Source organism: Natator depressus, chromosome 3, assembly GCF_965152275.1.
Source record: "Natator depressus isolate rNatDep1 chromosome 3, rNatDep2.hap1, whole genome shotgun sequence".
NCBI classification, from domain to species: Eukaryota; Metazoa; Chordata; order Testudines; family Cheloniidae; genus Natator; species Natator depressus.
This window is the reverse complement of record NC_134236.1, coordinates 83,679,120-83,704,218: the sequence shown is the minus strand read 5'-3', so window position 1 is coordinate 83,704,218 and position 25,099 is coordinate 83,679,120. Positions and strand designations below refer to the sequence as shown.

Genomic DNA, 25,099 nt, shown 5'->3' with positions numbered 1-25,099 from the left:
AACAAAACCCTCACCATTGATATTAGAACAATTGTTACATGTAACATATTTTGTCACCTTTTTTAGGCTTTGATGTTTAAAACCCAGGTAAAAGGTTAGTGTGTGGGAACTGGGGGGCGGGGGGCTGTGCTAAAGTAAGAGCCCAGGTAACTCTGCAGTGAATACACACCCTAGCAGACGAAGTAGGTGGGGGCTTTTATGAGACAAACTCTGCTGACTTCACTGTGGCACCCACTTACATTAAGGCCACATTTGGCTCTATCACTATGAATTGACACAAGTGGCCATTTGTGTAGATTTCTCTCTTTCAAAGCCTTGCCACTCTCACTTGTCCTTTTCACTAACTTGGTAAAATAGGAAAGACAGCTGCCTATGGGCTTGCTAAGGCAAGAGGGTGGCAAACGGAGCACTTCTGCAGTTCAGCTTATAACCTGTTGTTTTTAAGTCTGTTTTTACTTGAAGTATTTCCCTTCACTAACAAATGTATCCCAGAATTATGGGGAGGTTGGAAGAAACTATGATTAATTCACTCCCATCTGTCACAAAGCAGACAAGGAATAGAATTCTAAGACTTTGTCTGAACTGCTCAATAGTTTAACCACTGCTCTGTTAACATCATGGGCTGTGAGTACTGAAGTACTATCCTAGATGATTTTTACTGTTTAGCGAAGAGCCGCAGCAAAACAGAAATTTAAGTCTGCATATTTAGGGCCTGATCCTGCATCCTTCATACAAACAAACAATCCTTACTTCCCAGGGTGGTTTGATTGAAATCAAAGCGACGTAAACATCATGATTTAAATCAGCAAGCAGGAAACCTTGATTTACCATATCCATTTTAATTTTCTTTTGTATTTGTACTTTCTAGTTATTTTCCTAAAGAAAAGCTGATTCTCATTAGTTGGTACCCATAAAAACATGTGATTTGTAATATAAATATAGTTTTTACACTAGCTTTGGTGCTTCTTTTTGCTAACCAGGAGAATACACTATATCCATACACATTTATTTCAGCAATTATACAACGTACATTTATTTGTTATTTTAATTTTTAAACTTTGTATTATGTTAGAAAATGATGAATGATGTATTTCTTATTTACTAGATGATTTTTTTTTTACTTATGATTTGTGTCGAGCTCTATTTGGACAGAAATTACAATTCAATTAAAAAGCACAAAAACAGCATTTTAATTTATGTATTAGTTAAATAAAACTACCTTTCTGGATTCATAAGAAAAAAGTTTATCAAAAAGATTATCAAAACATGTTTTACATTTAAAACTAACTGAATTATTAAACAAAGGAAGTATTTTATCTGTAGTTAGTGAACAGAACAAATTGTTTCTGGTCACCATGCCCTTCAAGATTTTATAACCAGTAGATCTCATCTTCTCACCACTGGTTTTTATTAGTATATTGGAAGAGGACACCAGGCTTTCCTGCTTTTTCAACTCCCCACTGATTTCCTAAATTTGAATTGAGCTGAACTAGTTTAACAGACTGAAATAAAAAATCTATTCTCTTTGCACCTGCAAAAGAGGCTACTGCTGTGAAAAGCTGGTTTAGCACTTCAATAAACCCTGGTTCCAGGTGTTTTACCAGTGACTTCCCCTGTTCAGTGGTCTATTTAAAAAAAAAAAATTGGCAACAAACATGTACTGCTTAATATTATTATTCTCTAATTAACTTAAATTATTTTAATAGATGATAGTAAATTTAGGCCTTACCATAGGTTGTCAAAATTTCAGAGTTAATTATAAATTGCTTTTAAAAAAAATATAAACCTGTATTTAAATCAAAAATTCTATTTAAATTAAAAAAATCAATTTTTAAAAATTCATTGTTTTTTATCCACCTTGTTACTTACACAAGTAGTTCCAATGAAATGGATACGACCACTCAAGCAACTACACAGTTTCATAAGTAAAGCAACAGGACTACTCATAAGTAAAACTGTAAATTATAGGTGGTACTGGTAGCTCTGCCTATACTTACGGTTGCCCAACACTTCCCATTATAAAACCCTGTTTCCACTTGCTTATAACGATGCCAAACTTTAACAGCTAAAGTTTCCCATGCTGGCAGCTGCTGAGGGTAATATTTTTAATTTTTTTTTAAAGTTTTAACAAAAATTGTTCAGTTGTTTCCGACAATGACATCAGGGATAAATACATTGCTTTGCTCGTGTTAAAAAAATAATAATCTTACAATAGTTTTTTTTTTTTGAGAAGCTCTGGCGTCCCCATGCTTTGGAGCCTGACTTAAAAATTTGGTAGCAGGTTGCCTTTGTGTCAGGGATACGCTTTTTATTCTTCGCATGAAAAACAGGCAAAAATTGGCCATGTTATAAGCGTCATTTTACCATGTAGGAAGCATTTCTCTACGTTGGCCTTAACTGTTGCAAGCAGACAGAAGTATTGATTTATGCTCTGACTACCTCTAAATTCGGCTCCTTCAGTGCCCTATTTTATACAATTCTTGACAGGTCACTATTTTGTACAAAAAACTATTGTCAGAGAGTTGCATGGCAAGGAGTCTTCACAGAAGTAGGAAAACTGTTGCCAGTGTGTCACATGGCAAGAGGAAACTTCACAGTTAATGCTCTAAGACTAAAATTCTTAGTAAATAAAGGTACTAATTTACGCGAGATCCAAAATATGTATCATACAATGCACAGGACAAGATTGAAAAAAATGATCTTGAGGAAGCCAAAATAGGTCATTCAAATCAGTGTTATTCCCCCTTCATTTTAAACACAGTACAAAGCAGTCAACTAGTTTTTCTTGCAATTAGCATCATCTTCTTCCCTCCAGGGTCTAAAATGTAGAAATGGAGCTGTTCTTACCGTACAGGGACCTAGCTTTGCTACCTAGCAGTACTCATTTTAAAATTATATACACATGCAGTGAAATCCTGGCTCCACTGACTTCACTGGGACCAGGATTTCACGCACAGTATTTATCTTCTTGGATTCCTCTTCCACATTCAGAAATAGCAGGCAAAATTAGGAAAAAAATGTACACATCCTCCCACAGATTGTAATGAAGTCTTATGGGTATGCACAGGAAAAGTTCTGTCCAGCTGGCATGTCCAACTCACCTACCAAGGATGGTTGATATGTTGTTGAGTCCTAGAGGAGAGGGAAGAAAACACCAGGGGCGAGGAACACTTGCATTTTGGAGGACTTGAGTGGGTGGTGAGAGACATTCAACATATATTTTAAATATATTTTAATTTTTAAAGATACTGGGGGAATTATTTTTTTAGATTAGGTAACAATTTTATTCTGCCACCTATTCTAAACTGCACCTCCAGGTCCAGTATATCTGATTTATAGACACCTCATAGCTAATCACTTTTTGCATCAAGTTCATACTCCTCCTCTCACTCCTCCTACATCACCACCTCCTTGTGCCCCAAATAGCTTTGCTTTGCCTGTATTGAAAATGGTCTCCCTTTGCCCTTCAAATACCTCCTTAAAACACACTCCCTTCCCCGAAGACTTTTAACAAACAGTACCCCATATGGGATTTCTACCCAATTGCAAACATGTGCAATCAGCTAGTATATTATTTTAATTTGAACTGCTTTGTCTGTGGCTGAGCTAAGTTGTACATACTTTACAGAGTGATAGCATAATAACAACAGCAACAATAATACTGCTGGATTTTGAGATGTTAGTCACTGCATAAACAGAATTTGAAATCTCCTGCCCTAGCCATTCAACTCTCTGAGACGATTTCAATTTTACACTCTTGGATAGATTAAACGCCTCTTTAATTTGATTATGTTTACAGCCCAAGCTACTGAAAAGTAGCAGGTGGTTATGGGAAATTCATAAAATTATCATTTTGATGAATAAAAGACGACCATTCAGTTGGAAACCTGACCTGTTCGACAAATGGTTTCTGAGTTTCAGAAGAAAGTGAAACTTCTAGTAGAACAGATTTTGTTGCATAAAACTGGGACGGGGAGTTTACATGTCTCAGTTTACACATCTTGTGCAATGACTTGAAACAGCACTGTCTCCTCTTGCAAATTCCTGGAAAATCTTCTGAAAGTCAGAGCTGAAGTCTAGAGCAGTCTAGGAAAACAAATGGCAGTTGAGAGGCTTTCAAGAAACCACACCACTGTGCCCAGAGCGTGACCAATCTGAGAAAAAGTGACAATTTAGGAGCCCTGTTAAAAGTCTCACAAAGGCATTGTTTGTATTACAATATTCTCCTCTTATCAGAAGGCAGCTTTATGTACTGGGCTTATCAAGAAACCAATGAATACAACAGGTAAATTGCCTCCATGAGGTGCCAGCAAACATATATTTATGCTAGAAATGGGTCTATACCAGAACTTCAGGCATCAACTCGCACAAACTTTGGGAAAGTTTTGATCTGAATTATATTCTTGCTAGGCCCATCCTTTAGCAAGAATTTAAGAACCAGGAAATTCAACTTCCATAAATACTCTAGGTCAAACTGTGAGACCAGAAGCAAATATTCTGAATATAAACTGCAGAAACTTGAGCACTGTTCTATTCAAAAGCATGGGCAGAAAAAGAGGTAACAGTGGGGGTGAGGAAGGAAAACTTGCTTACAAACTTCCAGATGGATTGTTTTCATAATGCTACCTCCTTGGGGGAGAAATTTTCAAGTACAAGCTGCTAAGTACAAATTCTTCCAAGAGTACAAGACCTTGATCTTGCCAAATGGCTTTGGACAGATAATGTGGCTCCAGAGAGGTGCCAGGGTGTGCGTGCAGCATTGTTCTCACTACATGACCAGGGCCTCAGTCATTTGGAGTTTTATTCTGAGACTGTTGGAAACAACTGAGAGAAGCACTGACCAATACAGCACCAAGCAGAAGGTGGAACAATGGATGTCTACAAGTCCTTGAATTTGTAGACACAAGAAATCAAAGGGAGGTTCTCAGCAACGAAGTGGAAGGCGAAGAAGAAAAAGACAGACGTGAAACCTATCCTGCTGTCTGAAAGGGTAAACCAACATTTTCTGTAACATCTCTGAAACGGAAAGATTTAACTGGAGAGCTCCAGGCGTAGATGCATTTTGTTCATGACTGCTGCAGTTATACCAAAAGAAGCTGATTAGAGGATCAGGAGGTACTGGGGAAATGATCAATAAAAAGACGGATTGATGGATTAAACTTTGTCTGAAGAATTTAAAAGGAATATTCACCTCTGAATTAAATGAAAAGATTGCTAGTACACATATTAAAAGCCCTCGACTTTTTTCAGACCGTTGTAAACTATGCTTTGCTTATTAGCAGTAAATCCTTGTTGTGATGCCCACAAGTACGACTGTGTTTTCTTTGATACCACCTAATTGAGAGCACAGCCAGAATAATACTGAACAGACAGAACAACCCTTTCAAATTTGCACACAGATACAGATGACAGAATCAAAATTATAACTGAATGAGAGAAAGATGCAGAGAAGGGGTCTAGATGAAATGCAGGGGTGGTGCTGGGGATAGCTAGTACTAGAGATTGGAAATCAAATATCTTTGTGGTAGTAGTCATGGTGAAGAGTGGACTAATCCATACAACATGATCCATAAAGAACACAAATGTATCTCCACAGATTAAAGGCAACATTTCCAAGGGTGACCACTGATTTTGGATGTCTCTGTTTTTTCAGTGCCCAACTTGGACCGGATGTTGAGCACAGGAAGCTCCTTTTGACTTCAAGTTGAAATTTGCTTTGAGATATTTGTAAATGGCATTCACTAGAGAGCCTCTGAACCCTCTATGTTTATGCTTGCAGAAAAAGTGAATCTACTATTTTCAGTATTAGTCTGGTTTAGCAAAGCATATTAATTATGAGACTTTGGAGACTCATTACTATGTTTCCAGTTATGAACACACCATGCACATTGGTCAGATTCCCTGTCAGGTGTTAACAATGACTGAGCAGGGTACAAAGAAGCTACACTAGAATTTGCACCCGAATTGTAGCAGCTCCCCCCAGGCAGAGGCTTCTGATCTATGTGGATAAACAGGGGAGGGTGGGAACTGTATTGTCAGAATGAGTAATCAAACAGTTTTCAGCACAGCACGGATAACAGTGAGCCCTTGAAATAGCAATGCTTACAATCACAGACTGAAATTGTGTCAAAACGATCTTCTCAAGTACAGCTATATTGAAGTATAAGTTAGAGAGGACTTACATAGGTTACTTCCTTCTGAATAAAAATGAAGTTGTAGAAGATGACTCTACCTCTTCTAAAACTAAAATGTTCTATACAGGTGAAAACTGTTATACAGTATAACTGTGCAGGTATCTTGTACAGCAAAACTCTCCATAAAGATAAGGGGAAAAGACAAAACACTCCCCCACCCCCTCCGCACCCCCCCACAAAAACAACCTCTGACTTTTGGAAGATGCCTATCTACCCAAGCTGCAAGTTGTATCAAGGATGAAATTCACCCCCACCCTGGGAGCCCTCATAAATAAGTGTCTACTTAAATGGCGGAGAAATCACACATTTTTCACAACTTGGTCATGGCATAAATAGCAAATTTCACGGGTGTGTTCATACAGTATATATACAACAAGTATTGTACTGTACTACTATCACCTTTACAATGAGGAGTGAAGAAGTGGGGTTTTTACCCACGAAAGCTTATGCCCAAATAAATCTGTTCGTCTTTAAGGTGCCACCGGACTCCTTGTTGTTTTTGTGGATACAGACTAACACGGCTACCCCCTGATACTTACTATCACCTTTGCAAGTTGCCCTGAATAAAGAAGGCTGCTAAATGAATTAGTAATAATAAAGTATAATACACAAAGTTGTACATAAAGCTTAGAAATACATATATATGCTTACTTAAATAAAATAGTCCATTTTAATTGTTAAACACCGGCATGCAGCATCCACCAGCAGTTGCAGTTCATTTTTTCTGTCTCTGTGGGGTGAATACCCATCCATACATTGAAACTGCACATTCTGCATCCACAGAATTGGTAGGAATTGTAAGGTAGCATTTTGTCAACTTGTAGAGATTTGGAAACCAATCAGAAACAGAGTCCCAAAACGGAGTTACTTTTACTGGCATCTGGCATTCTTTGACAAAGGTCAGGTAAGCACAGTCATTGTCATTATCTTTCTCCCACTCAGGAATCGCTTGAATTACCTCAGGGTCAAAACACAGAAAAGGCCCCTGATTTGGGTTGAAAAAGCGAACAGCACTCAAAAAGTAAGCAGCTGGTTGTTTAAACAGAGGTGGAAGTGACTGATCATACCTGTAGTAGTGGTTTAACTTTTCTGCTATTTACTGGAACACTTCTTGCCTGCAGCTATTTTCTGTTTGCCAGCCTGAAAGTTGCTGCGATGCCATATCTCGGATCAGATCTATTAGTTTGTTGTATGCTTTGTGAATCAAAACCTGCCGACTTTCAAACCATGTTAGAAGCTGCATGAACTGGACTGCATTCTCAGCCACGAACTTCACCTGATCTTCAATGTTGCTCAGAGACTTTAGGCAAAGACTGTGTGCCTGATGTGATTTCAAGCGCCTCACACCCAAAGTGCTGCTGGTAGTATTTAATATTCTTTGCATGGTGGTAAGCAACTGCATTAAACCATGAATTTCACCTTGTGATCACTTCAGGTGGAAGCATCACTGCTTGGCTACCACTTTGATTGGCCATGGACTCCTTGAATCGTAGTTTACAGCTCAGACAATGCTTGAATATTTTTTTAAAAGAAGAATCCAGCATATCCACATGAAGGAAATGTGTGCACAAGAGATCAACGGCCATTAAAAGGAAATGTGCATTACAGGTAACATGAATTACACTGGGCATCGTTCCTTGTAGTACATCAGAGAAAGCTTTGCACATGTACATCACGTCAGAGAGAAATGCTGAGACCTTGCTGAAATCTAAGCCGTAGTTTACAACAACCTTTACTACAGCTTGTGATTCAGTTGAAAAATTTATCGACTCAAGCTGAATGGTTCCGTTAGGAAAACAGGCATACAGTTGTCTTTCCAGCTGCCAGATACAAATAAAAAGTGGAGTAAGTACATATCCTGTGCATCTTTTTCTCTATCAGCTACAACTGAAGTGGAATTATATTCCACCAGCACAGATTTTGTAGACTGAACATGCTTCGCAATTACTTCTTCTAGATAATCTTGGCAAAATTTGTTTGCACATGGGAGCATTTGGTATGTGCTTTCTAAAGTACTCTCTTTGTTTCAGATTATCCATTTGTTTCTGAAGGTATGTTGGCAGCAGTGAAGGTCTCCACTAACTCCACTGTAGGTTTCTTTTTGCTAAACTACTTTCTTTGTTCTTTTAAACAGTGTGGCCACCGTCGCGAGTTTTGTGTTCTGATCCGTAGCCTCTGCACATGCTTTTTGGTTCACAGGTGATTCAGAATCAAAATGACGATCAATCATGTTTTTTCTGAACAAACCTAGAGTCACGTTGCGAGATGAACAAAACAATTCACCACCGTCTGCAGGTAAGGTTCTTACTAGGTGCTGCTTCACATGACTCAAAGCAGAAATGTTTTTTGGCTTTTGTTGATTTGTCAGCCATCTTTATATGCAATAACGATCCTTTCGCTCGACCTGATGGCTCTCGTGCTCACTTATTGTCCTAACCATTGACACACTCTCAATCTAAGATCTACTATAGTGACTGTCGTGCTCACTTTAGTCTATGTCATGCAACTTGACAGACACTCTCAATCAACTATACACTATGATGATTGCAGTGATATTGCATTATAGACAACTGTTTTTGCATTGTGGTAATCACAGAAGTTTTGCAGCACATTTATGAATAATACATATTTATATTTTCAAGGTTAATTTAGCAAACAATCCTGTATTTCACAATTTCAGTGAAATCCGCAAAATTGAGAATTAAGTATGCCCCTACTCATAAAGCTCTATACTTCACTTACATTTTATATTAAGGACTTATGTGGCTTAGGTAGTGCATAGAGCCTTGTGCTGAACCTCAGCACTGGGGGAAATTTCACCCTGAGAGAGGAGGAGCTTGCAAATAATTAGTAAATTCTACATTTACAAACTTTTAGCTTTGAAACTAAGTCTCAGGCTAGGCCTACACCACACAGTTAACGCAGGTGATTGGCACTCAGGTCTGAGCACCCAAGTTAGCATAGCCCAGGTTTGGGTACTTCCATAGCAAACGTCTACCTGTGTTACTGTGTCCTCATTGTTTCTGCACTCACTCATGTGCATCTGAGTGCATAACCCATGGCTCTTTGGGCTGAGATGTTCTAGGATTCTTTCCCAGTCAACTGTGTCAATTGAAAAAGAATGTGGGAAGGGAACTGGAGGAATATCAGTATTTGAGTGATTTTATCTGCATCCTCACTGAAAAGTGGATGGATTCCAGACTGAGATAAAGTGAAGCCTGGGCTCTAACCTGCACCCCCAGTCAGGTAAGCTAGCCTGGGCTTAAAGCACCCCAAACCCAGGCCAGAGGTTTTTCTGTGTGCATAGTAGAGGAAGTTAAGGCTATAAAATCGGGTAAGAACATGAGTTAACTGTGCAGTGTAGACATACCATCAAAGTCTGTACTATCATGGCTTTTCATCTCTCACAGCTAAACAAAATTACACTCAGATTCTTCTCTTGCTTGTTTTCTTTAGTTCTTCAATAAACAATATTTTAAGTTTGAATTTGACTGTTAATGTTGGGGTACAGGTGCTGACTGAGCACCCAGAAAGAAGAAAATCTCTATTTACAGGTAATCAAGTGGGCGAACAAGTCCAGAACTACCCTTGCTCAAAAAAAAAGGGGGGGGACCTTTGGAGGATCTGAAATCTCTGTCTAGAGCTAGAGTCCCATGCTGACATACAAAGAGTGCACACTCTCAGACTATAAGGATGCTGGTGTATGGTTAGAGGAATATAGATCAAACTAATACAGAAGGTCTTCTAGTTAAAATAAACAAATGCCTTTAGATCATGAAAGCGATGTTCCAAAATTATTCAATTTAAATAATTTATTCTTAATCATTTATTCCATGTGGTAGAAAAGCTGAGGCCAACCTGCCATAGCATGAGAACAGAGTAGAACACAATGATAAATATACAACAATATAGAAGTAAATACAGGTCCAGTCTAGACAAGGAAAATAAGTTGTGTTTGAAAACATGTTAGGTAACACGTTAGCTAACAAGTTTTTAAACATGACTCTGTACCTACCATTTACACAGCACCTTCAGTAACATATTAGCTGGTCATGGTCAACTCTAGAAAGGAATCTAGGGTTCACAACAACCTGCTAGCACATTTTTAAACACTGCTGAGCCTGTTTCTGGTTTATATTAAGGCCGGTTTACATCCCTATGGCAGTGTAAAGGGTCTTAATCTCTCTAAACTCTAAAAGGGGCCACAGGGTAAAGGAAAACTAGGCCCCTGTCTTTGTTTACCCTAGGTGCTACGTGGTGTTTAAAACATGTTAATTAACACGTGTTAGCTATCATGTTAGCTAAACACACCACATTTTCCTAGCCTAGACAGGACTGAGAACTATAGCCTGTAGTAATGGTCAGGAAAGCGTACAAAAATAAAATAGCATAAATAATTGTCATTAAACTGCTGTGGTGCTAAGCAAGCAGTATTGAATTGAATGATTTTGCACATAACTTGACAAGTTGCTACCAAACACTGCAATACGTTTCGGTAGCCACACCGAAAGCAACCCAAACCCCAGAGTGTTCTGTTATCAGGTAGGCCATTCTGCACACTTATCAAGAGCTCTGTCTATCTCCACTGTGAACGCTATTTGGGCCTCACTTAACATTTTCAGAACCTGTGATTATTTGGGGATAGCGACATCAGCTAAGGTGGCAGACACATCTGTATCAGAAAGGCCCTTCAGTAAAGGCATTCCTCAGCTGAACATGATTGGAGAAACACTGTCAAAGAGCTCCATCGCACCTACAATAGCTACTACATGGATGCACATGTTGGAGAAACTGAGCAATTTTAATGTAGGTTATTCAGATATCTAAAGCATAGGTAGATGAGTTAAAAGATATAAGATGAAATAATGGATGTAAGATGGTCATGACCATCAGTTTATGTGCCTTATTACCTACCTCTGACTTCTACTGGAAGGTTAAAAAGAAAGCAAAAAAGATTTACCATTTTAATAGTGAAAAGAAAAGGAGTACTTGTGGCACCTTAGAGACTAACAAATTTATTTGAGCATAAGCTTTCGTGAGCTACAGCTCGGATCATCTTCCATCCATCTGATGTGAGAACTGTATAGTCTGCCAATTTAGAATTTTGGGCAAGAACTGTGTAGTCTCTTTATTTTGTTCAGTTCTGAGTACACTGACCAAACTCACTTAAATAGTTCACCAAAGCACAACACGCTAAGGCTTTGATCTAGCAAAGCTCTGAAACATGTATTTTAAGCATCCGAGTAATATCGCAGAAGTCCCAAAGGGCTACTCTAATGTTTAAAGTTAAACATGTGCTTAAGTGCTTTACTAAATGGCTATCTAAACAGTCATACTACAGTTCCTTGTCCACACACTTCTGTATGAATCATTAAACTACTTTAGATTTCACATAAAAATTAAGAATATAGTACAAAGCTGGAAAACAATTACTCCAGATAGTCGGGTCCCAGAAAAGGGAAGTAGTGCACAGAGTGCAACTGATGCGATTCTGGTAAATTTCATTCTTCTGCTCCTATTAGGCTGTGTCTACATTTCCACTTTCAGCGCTAAAACTTTTGTCGTTCGGAGGTGTGAAAAAACACACCCCTGAGCAACAAAAGTTTTAGCGCTGAAAAGTGCCAATATAGACAGCGCTTTATTGCTTGTTTGGGGTGGGTTTTTTTAATCGCCGGGAGAGCTCTTCCCCGGCAATAAAGAGTGCCTACACTGCCCATGTCACAGCGCTGCTGCGGCCGTGCTGTAACATGGGTAGTGTAGACATACCCTTAGAGAAGCTAAGTGCAGTTCCTACTGGAAGAGAAGTGAGAAGGGAAGAGATTGGTGCTGCTCCCTCCCCACAGTCTTTCAAAAACGGTGCTGACCTTGGATGTCACTGAGGGCTTGTCTACATGGGGAGTTATTCCAAAACAGCTATTCCTGATTACCTATTCCTGGCACATTTACCAGATATCTAGATGGATAACTAAATCTCATAGACAGAGGCTCATATCAAAGATGTGTGGGACTCTCTGTCTACACATAAAAAATAATCCAGAATAAGGCAGGATGTGAATTTAAACTATTCATTAACTACTGCCAGTTACTATACCTGATTAATTGCATGTGTGGATGTTCTTATTCTAACAGAAGACTGCCTTATTCTGAATTAGCTTAATCCACTTTGAAGTGAATTCAGATAATTTGGAATGAAACATGCTTATTGCAGAATAAGAGTGTCAACGTGTGGAATTAATCAGGAATAGCTATTATGGAGTAACTCCATGTGTAGACAAGCCCTCAGTGACATTTAACAATTACAACATCTAGATAGGTTTTACAGTCACTAAAAACAAAGCTGAATTATAGTATATTCATGTTTGGTGTCACCTTTCAAATAGAGTTTCCAAAAACAATTACACATACTAGTAACTGGTCTTTATCCTTCGTAAGGAACATGTGAAAAACTATTAGGCTCATGATACAAAAATAAAACAAAACAAATGGTCTGCATTTGAACTCGGGAATTACTGGTAGATGTTCATAAAGGACCAATTTCACAGTCTTGGGATTCTGCTCAATAAAGAGGAAAATAGTCCCTCTAGTGTACTCTTCATGTAGAGAAAGGATTGAGTTTCACAAAGTATTGCTATAAGAAGTTACAAAATAATATTATAGCAAATACCAAAGTACTTACAGAAGTTACAGTGAAACTGCACATTACTCCAACCTACATACAAAGGTGCCTGAAGATACCATTTCAGGGCAGATGGAAAATATTGAGCAAAGGAAGTTACTGAATCCTGAACAATTTAACAAAGTAATAAAAATCAGTTCTAATACACTGATTTTGTGAATGCATATTTTTAATGCAGCATTTTGATGTGGCATTAGATACTTTCATTTAGAAAACTGAACACATGCAAGTCTGGTGAACAGGAACCTCTGTGGTACTAATGATAAGATTCACCTACATATTGTGCACTGACAAGACACTATCGGGACATGTGCTTCTGTACAACAGAGCATGCACAGTCTCTTTCTTTCAAAGCATTTTTTTCATAGACATCAAATACTAAAATACTCACTTTTATCACTATTCAAAGCAGTGAGCAGATATTGAATCATATATCTAAATAACTGTGGGTGGTTTGGAAACATATAGGTCAGTATTGAAAAGATCTGCATGTGAGTATACTAGAGTGTATGCTGCATCTAGGAAGATTTATTATATATTACTGCACTAGTTAGCTGCCAACCACCGTTCGACAAGCTAACATTCCAATGGGTTGCGAGTGGGGGGGGGGGAAACAAATCAGCCTGCTGGTGTGTGAACTGGACAAAGCTTATTTGAATTAGAGGAAACATAATATTGTCTTCCTAACCACACCTGAATATTCATTTCTGCTTTAATGCCCTAGGCAAAAAAAAAAAAAAACAGGTGAATGATAGTTGTAATTTTAATTTATAGCTTTTAAAGTCATTGTTCTGGGGGAGAATAATCTAAGATAGTTTTATGAAGTATGTTCTTCTGCTGATTACACTGGAAACAAGATTAATATTTCATATATAACATGTATGATAATAAAACTAAGTTATCTTTTTCACCTTTATTTAAAATGACAGTTTCCCCTTTTGATGCAAGAGGGAAATAACACTGTTAAATGTGTTCTTTGTCTATGAAGCTCAAATTATTTCTATAATAAAATAATTGTAGACTATGGTAAAAGGCTTTCTCATACACAAATCTCTATCATTTTTAAAATCTCAGTTTCCCTATCACTTTTCCCAAGGTCCAAAGTGAAAAGCTTAGTCATATGTCCTTTAAACAGTTACATCCCATATTTATGAGGGAAATAAAATGATAAAACAGTGTATATTCATTTACTGTGTTTTAGATACCAATAGGATGTCTACACAGCAGCTGGGAGGCGTAATTCCCAACACAAGTATATGTATGCTCCTTACTCTGCTTGAGCTAGCGCCTAAAAAGAGCAGACTGGCCACGGCAGAATGGGCAGCAGTTCAGCCTAGCCATCTGAATACATTCCCAGGGGACTGGGCAGGACTTCACTCAGGCAGCCAGCACAAGACACCACCTCTGTGGCCGCACCCACGCTTCTTTATTTAGATGCGAGCTCAAGCCGCGCTAACACACAGGAGCTGGGAATCACTCTCCAAGCTACTGTGGAATCAAACCATTTCAGATGTAGATGGAGTCTAACAGGATTGTTTCCATAAAAAAGTAACTGATATTCCAGTCAAGAAACAGAAAGATCCCTGTTTTAAATGCATATGCACACCTTAAAAAGAACACTAATCCTGTCAGAAATTAAAATCTCTGTTTTGGGATGCCTGGCAGATTATTAGCTCCTGACCTCTCCTTCCCCTACTTTATCACATTCCTATCAGCCTATCACACACATATGCACAGGTTGCTAACAAAATCAAACATGTTACCGTCAGTTTCAAAGACAACTTGCACTCAACCATAAACAAGATTTTGAGCTTCTAATGTGCCCTCATCTTCTGATGAAGGTCATTTTAGAGACCAGTGAGAAACTTCTGAACTAAATTATATCAGTGAAATCTCAAAGGATCCAAAGTTTTTAATATTTTAATTAGCTCCAAGTACCAGTTAATACTGCACAGAAATGGAATCAATATCAAATTAAAAGTATAAATTGTCAGAAAAACTGCAAGCGTATTAAGCATACTAATCAATGTTAGCACTTTGCAAGATGGCCAAGATCCTACTTCCACTAAAGTCAGTAGGAATTTTGCCACCAAATTCAATGGAACTAGTATTAGACCCTATACATTATAGGTTGTTTTATAATTTTTAGTTCCATTTGATATCACTGACTGAAAACTCAAAGTATTCAATAAAAGACTGGATTTGTCATAGCAGATAAGACAGAACAGCTGAGGTCTGAAACCAATGCTTTTGCAAAGGACATAAAGGTATATATTTGAAAGCAAGGATTGTCATATTCAATTTAAGCCTTATCACATTCTCTATCATATTTGTGGAAGCTCATCAAATTCAATGTATAAAACAGGCATCCAATTTTAAAATGCATCTGTTTTTAAGATATCAGTCTTGAATTAAACAACTGGCCTTTTTTCTCAAAATATTTCCCTAGCCTGAGTCAAATGCAGTGCAAACATTTTTCCTGTAATGCTCCATTTGGGAGGGTGAAAATCCTGCATCTGTATTCAAATTAATTTCCTAGTGGTATGTCTTACTCAGAAATCAAAACATAAGAATGGGTTACTAGCATAAGAATATATGAGACTCTTCCAGCTTATACATTTCCAACTCATTTGTTTTATATCATGTAAGCTCTCTATTATTTGAATCAAATAAGGCGATTCAGCAGGAAAGTTAACGTCTACATAATACTGTATGCTAAAACTTCCTCAAGAATCCTCCTCCTATCATCCATTAAGACGCTCAATCATAAATGGCACATAGTGGCACCATGATGAAATTTAACTGAACCAGTCTTCCCTCCTTTGTAAACAGCACCTACATCGTGCAAGTGCCCATTCTTAGTGTGCAGCTGCAACATTTAAATAAATGGCATTTTAGCAAATGGCATACTAACAGATGAGCATGCAATACCAAAGCAAACACTTTTTGTAAAGTACTTTTAAAATGTTGTCTACCCAATATTAGCTACTAGTAAGACCTTTATTTTAAAAGCGATCTTCAAAAGCAAAAGCCTGACTATATACAACGTGTTTTCACATGCACAAAGTAAACAATCTGGAAAATGATTTTTTCTCTAATGTCTTTACATTATAGTAATCATAGGTGTGATTTGTAAAAACTGTAAATAGAAATTTCTCAGATATGTGTGATTTTTCAATTGATGTTGTCCCTATATGCACTAACATACCAGGAAAAAAATTCCAAACATTCAGAGAAGTCACCCTTTAAAGAATTCCACCATTAATTTAACTTTATAAAGAAAAGCATACACCTTTCTCGGCTTTTTTTGGGTGGAGGGAGAAATTTGAATTTTTCTTGAAAAACTAGTAGTAATTCTATATTTGAACTCTGAGATTTGCATCTGTATATTTTTGGCCTACTACTGTCACATGCAACAGCTAAGATTCCTATAATTGAAAAAAATTGAAGAAAACATATTTGTCTATTTTCAGTTTGTTGTTTTGATCATTTGACAGCATTCTGTGTATAGTCTTCCCACTGCTTCCTCTGTATTTAGTTAATTTTTACTGTTTCTGTGAGAAACAAGGTGGGTTAGGTCATCATATCTTTTATTGGACTAACTTCTGTTGGTGAGAGAGACAAGCTTTCGGGCTTGCACAGAGCTCTTCTTCAGGTCTGGCTGAGTCTTCCGCAGAGCAAGGGAGGAGGGGGGGACTTTTTTTTCTCTGAATTCAGAAAATACGATTGTAACACCACAAAAATTGACAGGTTTCAGAGTAGCAGTCGTGTTCGTCTGTATTCGCAAAAAGAAAAGGAGTATTGTGGCACCTTGGAGACTAACAAATTTATTTCAGCATAAGCTTTCATGACCTACAGGGGGATTCCAACACAGATGTGGTCCCCGCAATTACTCTTAACTCATTTTTAACTGAGTAGATTTCAGGTTGACGGTGTCCATTTAAGCACATCAGGCTAAGCACACCGAGACAATTCGTCCAACAGTTAACGTAGCAGGGCATTTTATTTGGCTACAGCAGGGTCACTGTGATCTCAGAGCCCACGCCACACACCCCCTTTAAATCACGTGCCTCGAGCATTAAAGAAACTGACAAGGGCCAACAGAGAGGAGTCACCCAAGTTCATCTAAACAGAGAGCCCCTCTCCCAGCCGAGAAGCCGCCTGCTTCGCTAGTACATAGTGGAGGCAGTCTGGGTCACTCTCAAATTAGCAAACATCAGCTACCGGTTCAGTCAGCAGCAGGTGCTGGGGCCCGGCCAGCCAAGCAATAAGAAGAGGAGTCTCACCAGAGCTTTCCAGGAAGCTCATTGGACTCCGGTGCCTCCCACGTTTAATATTTAACTGGAGAACCGTGCAAGGCAGAGTTTGCCTGGCAGATGTCACTCCAAGGAAGAGGAAGGTGCAAGACGAGGAGCTCAAATGGTTGAGAGGCCCAATAGTCCAAGGTCTCCCCCGAGTATCTGCTTCTTGCATTTCAAAGGCAGGAAAGACCTATTCCCCACGCTCCCCCGGCCGGTACACTGAAGAGCCCGCTGCCTGCGAAGTGCGGGGCTGGGATCGAAGTATTGTGCTCCACGGACACCGCACGAAAACGCTGCTCCTCAGCGTTACGCGAACAGCAGTTAATTACTTTAATTCTGGGCGAGTGCGCCTCGGTCACACATCGCCCCTCCGACCAGGGGGCCAGCCCGCCCCATGCCACGCCAGCTCCTCCGCACCAGCGCACCGGGGGTGCCGCACATGGGCCTGCTACTGGGTTTACCTGGCTGAGCGCGGTCCAGCTCCCCCTCCCCGCACGCGCTTCCCCGCGGGGACCCTCGCACCCGCCCCCCCCCCCCCCGGCACCCTCTCTGTACCTTGACCCCGGGACCGCCGCCTGAGAGCCTCCCTAGCCCCCGTCCTGAGTGCCACTCCTGCCCCCCCGGGGCACCTCCCGGCCCCCTGCCCTCCTCCACCGGGGCACTCCCTCCCCCCGCCGCCATCGCTCCGCCACCCCTCCCCTTCCAGCCCCCCTCTGGTCCCGGGGCACCCCGGCGCCCCTCACCTTCCAGCCGGCCGAGCTGTTGCTGTCGCCCTTATCCTTGAAGTAGGGCACGCAGCGCACCATCCAGTCGTAGATCTGGGACAGGGTGAGCCGCTTGTCCGGGGCGCTCTCGATGGCGCGGGTGATCAGGTCGGCGTAGGACAGGTTGCCCCACGCGTTGCGCCGGGACGAGCATTTCCGCGGCGCCGCCGCCGCCGGCTGCCCGCCGCCCAGCCCGCTGCCCCCGGCGGCCGCTGCCCCGGGGGCCTGGCCCGAGCCCTCCGTCCCGACCCCGGACAGCGGGGCCAGCAGCCGCGCCGCCTCCTCCGGGGCCAGCGCTTCCCCTCCGCCGCCACTGCCGATGGCCATGGGCGAGCTGCCCCCTTCCTCCTCGTCGTCCTCCTCCTCGGGGATCATGGAGGCGGCGTCCGCGGCCGCTTCCCCCGAGGGCTTGGCGGGGCTCGCCTGCAACTCAGGCCTCTGTAGGGGCCAAGTGCAGGAGCGGGGCCGGCTCTGGGGCTCGAACTCGGGGTCCAGCTCCACGTCCAGCGGGGAGAGGGGGGCAGCGGGAGACGCCTCTGCCATCTTGGCTTCCCCTCCTCCCGCTGCTGCTGCTCCTGGTGCTGCGATGGGATACACAGGTCCGGACCCCAGTCCTCCTCCTGCCGCTGCGGATCAGTGCCTACCAGGCAGGGGGGAGCGAGTGAACATGCCACTCTCCATTAAAGTCCTGCAGCCTCCTGCCTTCCCCCGCCCCCTCTCCCAGCAGACAGTGCACACACACACACACACAATACTACTAATAATCACAAGGCGATCAATAAGGGATCAGGCAAGGCCAGAAGTTCCAGATGCGCCCCTGGATCCCGATGGGTGGGGGGATGGCGCCAGCAGCAGCCCAAACGCAGTGGAGTTGGTGCAGCTCAGTGGTGTGTGTTTGTTTATGTTTCACTCCATGCAGCTGCAGAAGCGCTCCACTGGCAATCACGCTGTATCCATCGGAGAGAGACCCCTCCAACACCACCAAGCCTGCTCCCGGCTGCTCTGGCAGACGTTTCCCTTTTTTCTCTCTCTGGCCGGGGGAAAGAGAGAGGGGTCCTTCAAATTACATTGATGACTTTTTCCTCCTTCAAAACGCCCCAGAGGGAGCTGAAGTCTTAATGTACCTCCAGTTGCACACTAGCATTTGCCGTACTTATGCATTCCACTTTCCAAAAAATATACAGATCTATAGATATATATACAAAACTAAATTTCACAACCAACCGAACAGGGGAAGAAAAAGCCACTCTGGATTTTTTACCCTTCTTGCGAGGAAAGCAAAACAAAAACAAATCAAATCACCAGTCTTCCAACAGGTCCAGAAGCTTTAAGCCCTCCGTCGGGCTGCCAAGAGGATGGGTTTTGTTCCAGCATCAACACCACATTCATAACCTCCTTGCTCCTGCTGCTGCCATCTTGACAGTTTTTCCCCCCTCCGCTCAAGTCATTTAAAAAACACTGGCAAAAGAGACAGAGCAAGACACATCGGCAGGGGAAGGAGGGAAGGGGAAGAACCAGCAGCAACCTCTACCCTCTCCAGCAAAAATAAAGATCCAGATTCACAGGAGGAAAAAGCAGTGCTGGTGCATGGTTTCCTGATTCTCCTGCTGCTGCGTCTTCGGCTTCTAGTCGCCTTCCCTTTAAAGGCAAAGGAGGAGAAGGCAAACAACCGCACGATACCTCTGTAAACAGAAGGGGAAAAGCAAATGATCTGCCAGGGAGAAATAATGCTGCTGGTGCAGCTCGCCCGACCAGCCTGTCACCCTGCACTCTACTGACTTCCACATTCCTTCTCCTAACCACCAGCAGCAGCAAGCAACACAAAGTTATAGACGCACGCAGCGAGACTCAACCTAACCATACAGCAGCCTTGTCCCCGCCCACTGGGAGGGCTGATGAGCTAAGCCGCAAGCAGAGGGGCAAGTTTCCAAGCTACTACAGAAACCTGTGTTATCATATAGATCTGTCTCTGTCAACAGCAACTGCTGTGTTAATAGTCTGTCTTTAACTCCTCGAAAGTCAGGACATTCAGAGTGTGTCATATGGTATCAGGCCATGTATGTTTCTATCACATTGCAAAGCTATACAGACTTAAAGAGACACCACCCTATTAACTATATAATATTGTAAAGCCCAGTGCCTGGCTACAAACATCTTAATTTATTCAAAGTAGAGGATGGGAGAACATCTAACTTACTTTTTTTTATTAATCCACTCTGCCACTGTCTCTGTGTGATCTTGAAGATGTCACTTCATTTGCTGTACCTCAGTTTCCCCATCTGTAAAATAGGGATTGTATGTATTTACTTCATAATGGAGTTGTGGGGTATAATTGATTACTGGTTGTAAAGTCCTTTGAGATTCTCATATAGAAGTTGCTGTAAAAGTGCAAGGTTGTATTTTTGTATTATTATTATACTGTTTGTTTACTTTATATTTGTATTTATCTCATCTTGGACAATGCAAATAGACTAATTAGTATCACTTCTGTTTATAGTTCATTTTAGTCAGATTCACTTAGGTGCTCATCCACTAACACATTATTTCAATATTTATTGTTTGTAATCATTTCACTATTGGGTTGTAAACACAACAGGGTTTTTTTTGTTGTGTTTTGTTTTGTTTTGCTTTGGTTTTGTTTTAAAAACTGTTTTCATTGTAATATTTGTTCTACATTCATGGAATTGTTTCTCTTGATTTTAAACTTTGTAAAAGTTATTTTTAGAAAACCTATATTTTATGCCAAATATAACATGACAGTGTCTCTTCAAAATTTCATTCCGCACTTTGAGTGACTAGGGGAACATGTTCAGACATGTATGTATATGCATATAATTCCACTTGACTTCCTCTTTGGAGTACATACTGTAATAGAAACCACTCCTAAATAGCTCCATGGAAGGCTCTGTTAATTACTTCTACAGTTTGGCAAAGCCAACGGGTATACCAGATATAGAACTAGTAACATAAATGTAGGTATAAATATACAACATAGCAACATAAATGTATGAGTACTGCACAGATTTGTATTTACTTTTTAAATTCGATGTAATACAAAAATAGCATCTTCCCAAGTACCCGTTATAGAGAACTGCCTATTGAAAAATAGGTTTGTTTCTAATGTGTTTCATGGCAGAAGAAAAAAATAGAATCAGCTCAGAAGAGAAATAAAATTATCCTTGGTTTATTTATAACTATGGATTAGCAGTAGTGTCTGAAATAATTTGATTTTAAATGGTAATAAAAAAGTGAGGCTTTGATGCTGCATGCCTTTCTCAGTAAGTCAAAACTGAGTATGGCTCAGAATTTGGCCCTAATTATGTATTTTGTCTCCATTGCAAATCTGAGTGGCTCCCATTAGGAGTCTTTCACCATTATTTTATTATAGGGGACAACACTTCAACAGATATAGGATATAATTTAGATGTCAACTACAAGATTTAGTACATTTTAATATGGATACAAGTAATCCTCAATTTTCCTGATGGAATGGGGACATTGAATTAATTGGGATAAACATAGGTTCCAACAACAAAGGGAAATTTCAATGCAGTTAACACACATCTCATTTAGGATCATCAAGGTTTGACTCTGTGAGCATGTCTGCAGAGGCCACCTACAGGAATTAAAGGGTAGTTCAGACTCTGGTAAGGATATCACCAAGGGTACAGTTGTGACACTGATATTTGTCCGCTGAGAACTAAGCTAATTATTAGTTTGTATTATTTATAATGTGGTAGCACCTAGGATCCCCAATCATGGTTCAGGACCCCATGATGCTAGGCACTCTACAAAGAATTTAGCCCACCAGTTCATCTCTGAGCAGTCACTAAATGGTAAGGACCTTCAATAGTTCACAGGCTGGAACCATTGACCTATAGGTGATAGGCTCTCCCTCCTAATATTCCCCTGGACTACTGAGTGACTGAGGTGTGCACTGAGATTTTTAAACATAATTTATCCTATTTAAGAAAAGTTTATATAGCTCAGTATTCAATGAGACCAGCATTGGATAGTTGGAATTAATTTGCCAGAATTACCAGTAGAGTTAGGCCCACTTTTATTTTTCCCAGATTCACATCACAAGAAGAGACCAGGCTTCCTTCTTGACTACCGGGGCACAGTCCTGGCATGGACTGAAATGCTAAGTTACATAGAATCTCTTTTTAAAATGGTCCCTTCTGTACTTAAATTCTATGAAATCTATGAACTAGACTATTTGTTAAAATTGAAATTGGCTGGCACACCTTCCATGTCAATAAATACCTTCCAAAAGAGATCAGACAGAAATATGTTGTAAAGAAAATTCATATTTAATGGAGAATGGTGAGAACACTAAGGGATGTATTTCCACTTCCTGCACATGGGTTGGGGGGAGAGGTAGCAGGCTATGCAGAGCTGCTATGTCCCTTGCTCATGCAGTGGAGTAGGAGAGGGTAGGAAGCAGAGATAACTTTGACTCTGCCCTACCAATGTATTTGGAGGCATAGTTATGCTGGCATGCTGGGCACCCCAAAAGAGATTGGCCTCATTGTGCTAGATGCTATATACACTATATATGTATGCTATATGTATAGATGGTAAGAGCCAGATTACGCCCCAAAGAGTTTACCATCCAAACGGGCAAGATAGACAAAGTATAGGAGACAAGAAGTAGTATTATCGCTATTATATAGATGAAGAACTGGTGCACAGAGAGATTAAGTGACTTTTCTGAGGACACACAGGAAGTCTATGGCAGAGCTGGGAACTAAAGTTAATTTTCCTGAGTCCCAATCCAGGGCCTTAACCACAAGATCATCCTTCCTTTTAAAAGTCCACTGACATGTCAGCCATATAGTCTTTATCAAAGGGAGTTACAACTAACCAGTTCTTCAGAGCTCCACATAGAATTTATTGTCTTCATTTTTGCTCTGTAGAGGAAGAATGAAAAATTAACACCAAAATTTTTTACCTGCACAGACCTCCATATAAAAAAGGGGTAAATGGGCTAAAAGCTGCTTATTACAATCCCAGGAGTAGCCCCACTGAATTCAACATGTAAACTGAGCAGAATTTAGCCCAAAGTCTTCATGATCTGATCACTCTCTTCCTTCAAGTCTCTCCCTAAAACTCACTTCTTCACCACTTCTTCCATATCTCATCTCAAAATCCTTAACTGATCTCTCATTACAACATAAACACACATATGCACGCGCGTGTGCACACACACACATATCCTTTGGCACATGCCAAACATAAAACTGCTCACTCACTTTGCTCACATGTTGCATCCATTCCCTCAGCTCCATTGATAGGATTTTCAAAAGGGCTCAGCTTACAGGAGTTTTATCATTGGCTTCAGTGGCTAAGCAGAATTAGACCAGCACAGACACCTTTTGAGAATCCACCCGTGTATTTTGTCTATTCAGATTGAAAACTCTTCAAGGCAGAGCTATGTTTTCCTGTATGGCACTCTCTCTGCATATGATCTTCACACACTCTAGCTAACTACTTATTGTGGTGGGTCATGCTTCTACACAGAGGTATGTGATGCCACTCTTCCCACATGGAATGTGGGATTCAGCAGCTTCTGTGGCAACATCCCCTTTCCTGAATTGTGGGGAAGGCTATCTACAAATCCAGAGGTTGGCATGGGTGAGGGAGTACAGTGAGTGAGTAGGGAGGAGTGGACTGGTTGGGGGCAGAGCTGGTAGGGCTGCAATTTATCTCCATCCAGCAGAACTTGCTTAAAAAAAATCAGCCTGATGTTATATTACCTATTTTGTGGAGCCTCCTCCATTGTGGGAAACTCTTTAAATGTACAGATATATTTAAATCAATGGTGCACCCTCACCTGGATACTGTGTTCAGTTCTGAGTACCCCAACTCAAAAAAAGATAAGCAGAAATAGAGGGGATTCAAAGATGGGCGACAAGTCACAAGAATGATAAAAAACAAAGAAAAACTTCCTTATGAGACAAAATTGGAAAGACTAGCAGTTTTTACCTTCAAGAGGAGACCAATACAAGGGATTAGGGTGAAGTTATGCAAAATAACGAATGGTAAGAAGTTAGATCAGAAACTTCAGTTCACCACCCTGTCTCATATACAAGAACAATGGAACAGTAAGTGAAACTAAAGGCAGCAATTTTAAAAAGATAAAAATAAATGTTTTTTCACACAGTGCAGAATTAGAATGTGGAACTCACTAGCACAAGGTATAATTGAGGCCAAGAACTCATCATGACTCAAAAAAGGATTTGGATATCTTCAGAGAAACTAGAATAGCTGTCCCGAGTTATAATAGTAAGGTTTGAAAAAATAAAACACTCAGATAGTTTTGGAAGGAATATAAATGCTCATGTTTCAGGGCATAAGACAATCTCTAACTGAGGAGATTAGGAAGAAAATGTCCCTATGGGCAGGCTGTTCCATAGCTGTCTACTGCAGGGTTTCTTGCACGTTCCTCTAAAACATCCGGTAGGATGTCAGAGATAGGATACTGATCTAGCTGGACTTCAGATCTGACCTAGGATGGCTGCTCCTATGCTCTGTAATACAATACAGTTATATAATGAGGCAGCTCTAAAAATTTTATTTTGTCCTAATTTTTAATGTGTGCCAGCCTGCCTTGTTTATTGCACACCATACAACAAATATGCATGCTGAATAAAGCTGACATCCAATTTTGCAGTGAATGAGTCCAGGGTTTGCCAGAGAAGGTTACAAGAGCTGTGCCCCACAAACATTCCCTCTGAACAATGGACACTGTGATTTGGAAGACTAAGGGTGGGTTTTGACTGTGGATTACTAACTCACCAAATATCCGTATGGGGGGCAGGGGTGGGTCTACCAATTTTGCTGCCCCAAGCAGTCGCAAAGCTGGTGCCTGGATGAGGGGAGAGACAATGCAGTAGCAGATGAAAGTGTTGCATTGCTGTGGAAAAGGAAGGAGAATTCCTTCCCCTGACCACTATGGAAACCTCTTTTACCAAGCGAGCTTGACTCAGGGTTGAGAAACAGGCCCTAAAACTGGGCAGTTTTAAACTCAAACATGCCTGCATCCAGTAGAAAGTATCTGCCACCTTCGACACTCTGCAGGCCCCAGACACTGCAGTTGCTGGCTCCAGTAGACAGGCTGACCAATCTAAGGGAAAGCGATCTATTGCAGAAGGCCCAAAA

The 25,099-nt window shown here is 40.7% G+C and overlaps 1 protein-coding gene across 1 annotated transcript in view; it reads right to left on the bottom strand.

Annotated features, from left to right (window-relative positions):
• The window catches only part of FOXO3 (forkhead box O3), a 151,661-nt gene extending 131,852 nt beyond the window's left edge, over positions 1-19,809 (bottom strand). The window contains exon 1 of the mRNA XM_074948205.1: positions 17,915-19,809. Within this exon, the coding sequence (XP_074804306.1) occupies positions 17,915-18,478 (564 nt within the window). The 5' untranslated portion in view covers positions 18,479-19,809. The remainder of the gene's footprint in view (positions 1-17,914) is intronic.
• Positions 19,810-25,099: the final 5,290 nt, after the last annotated feature.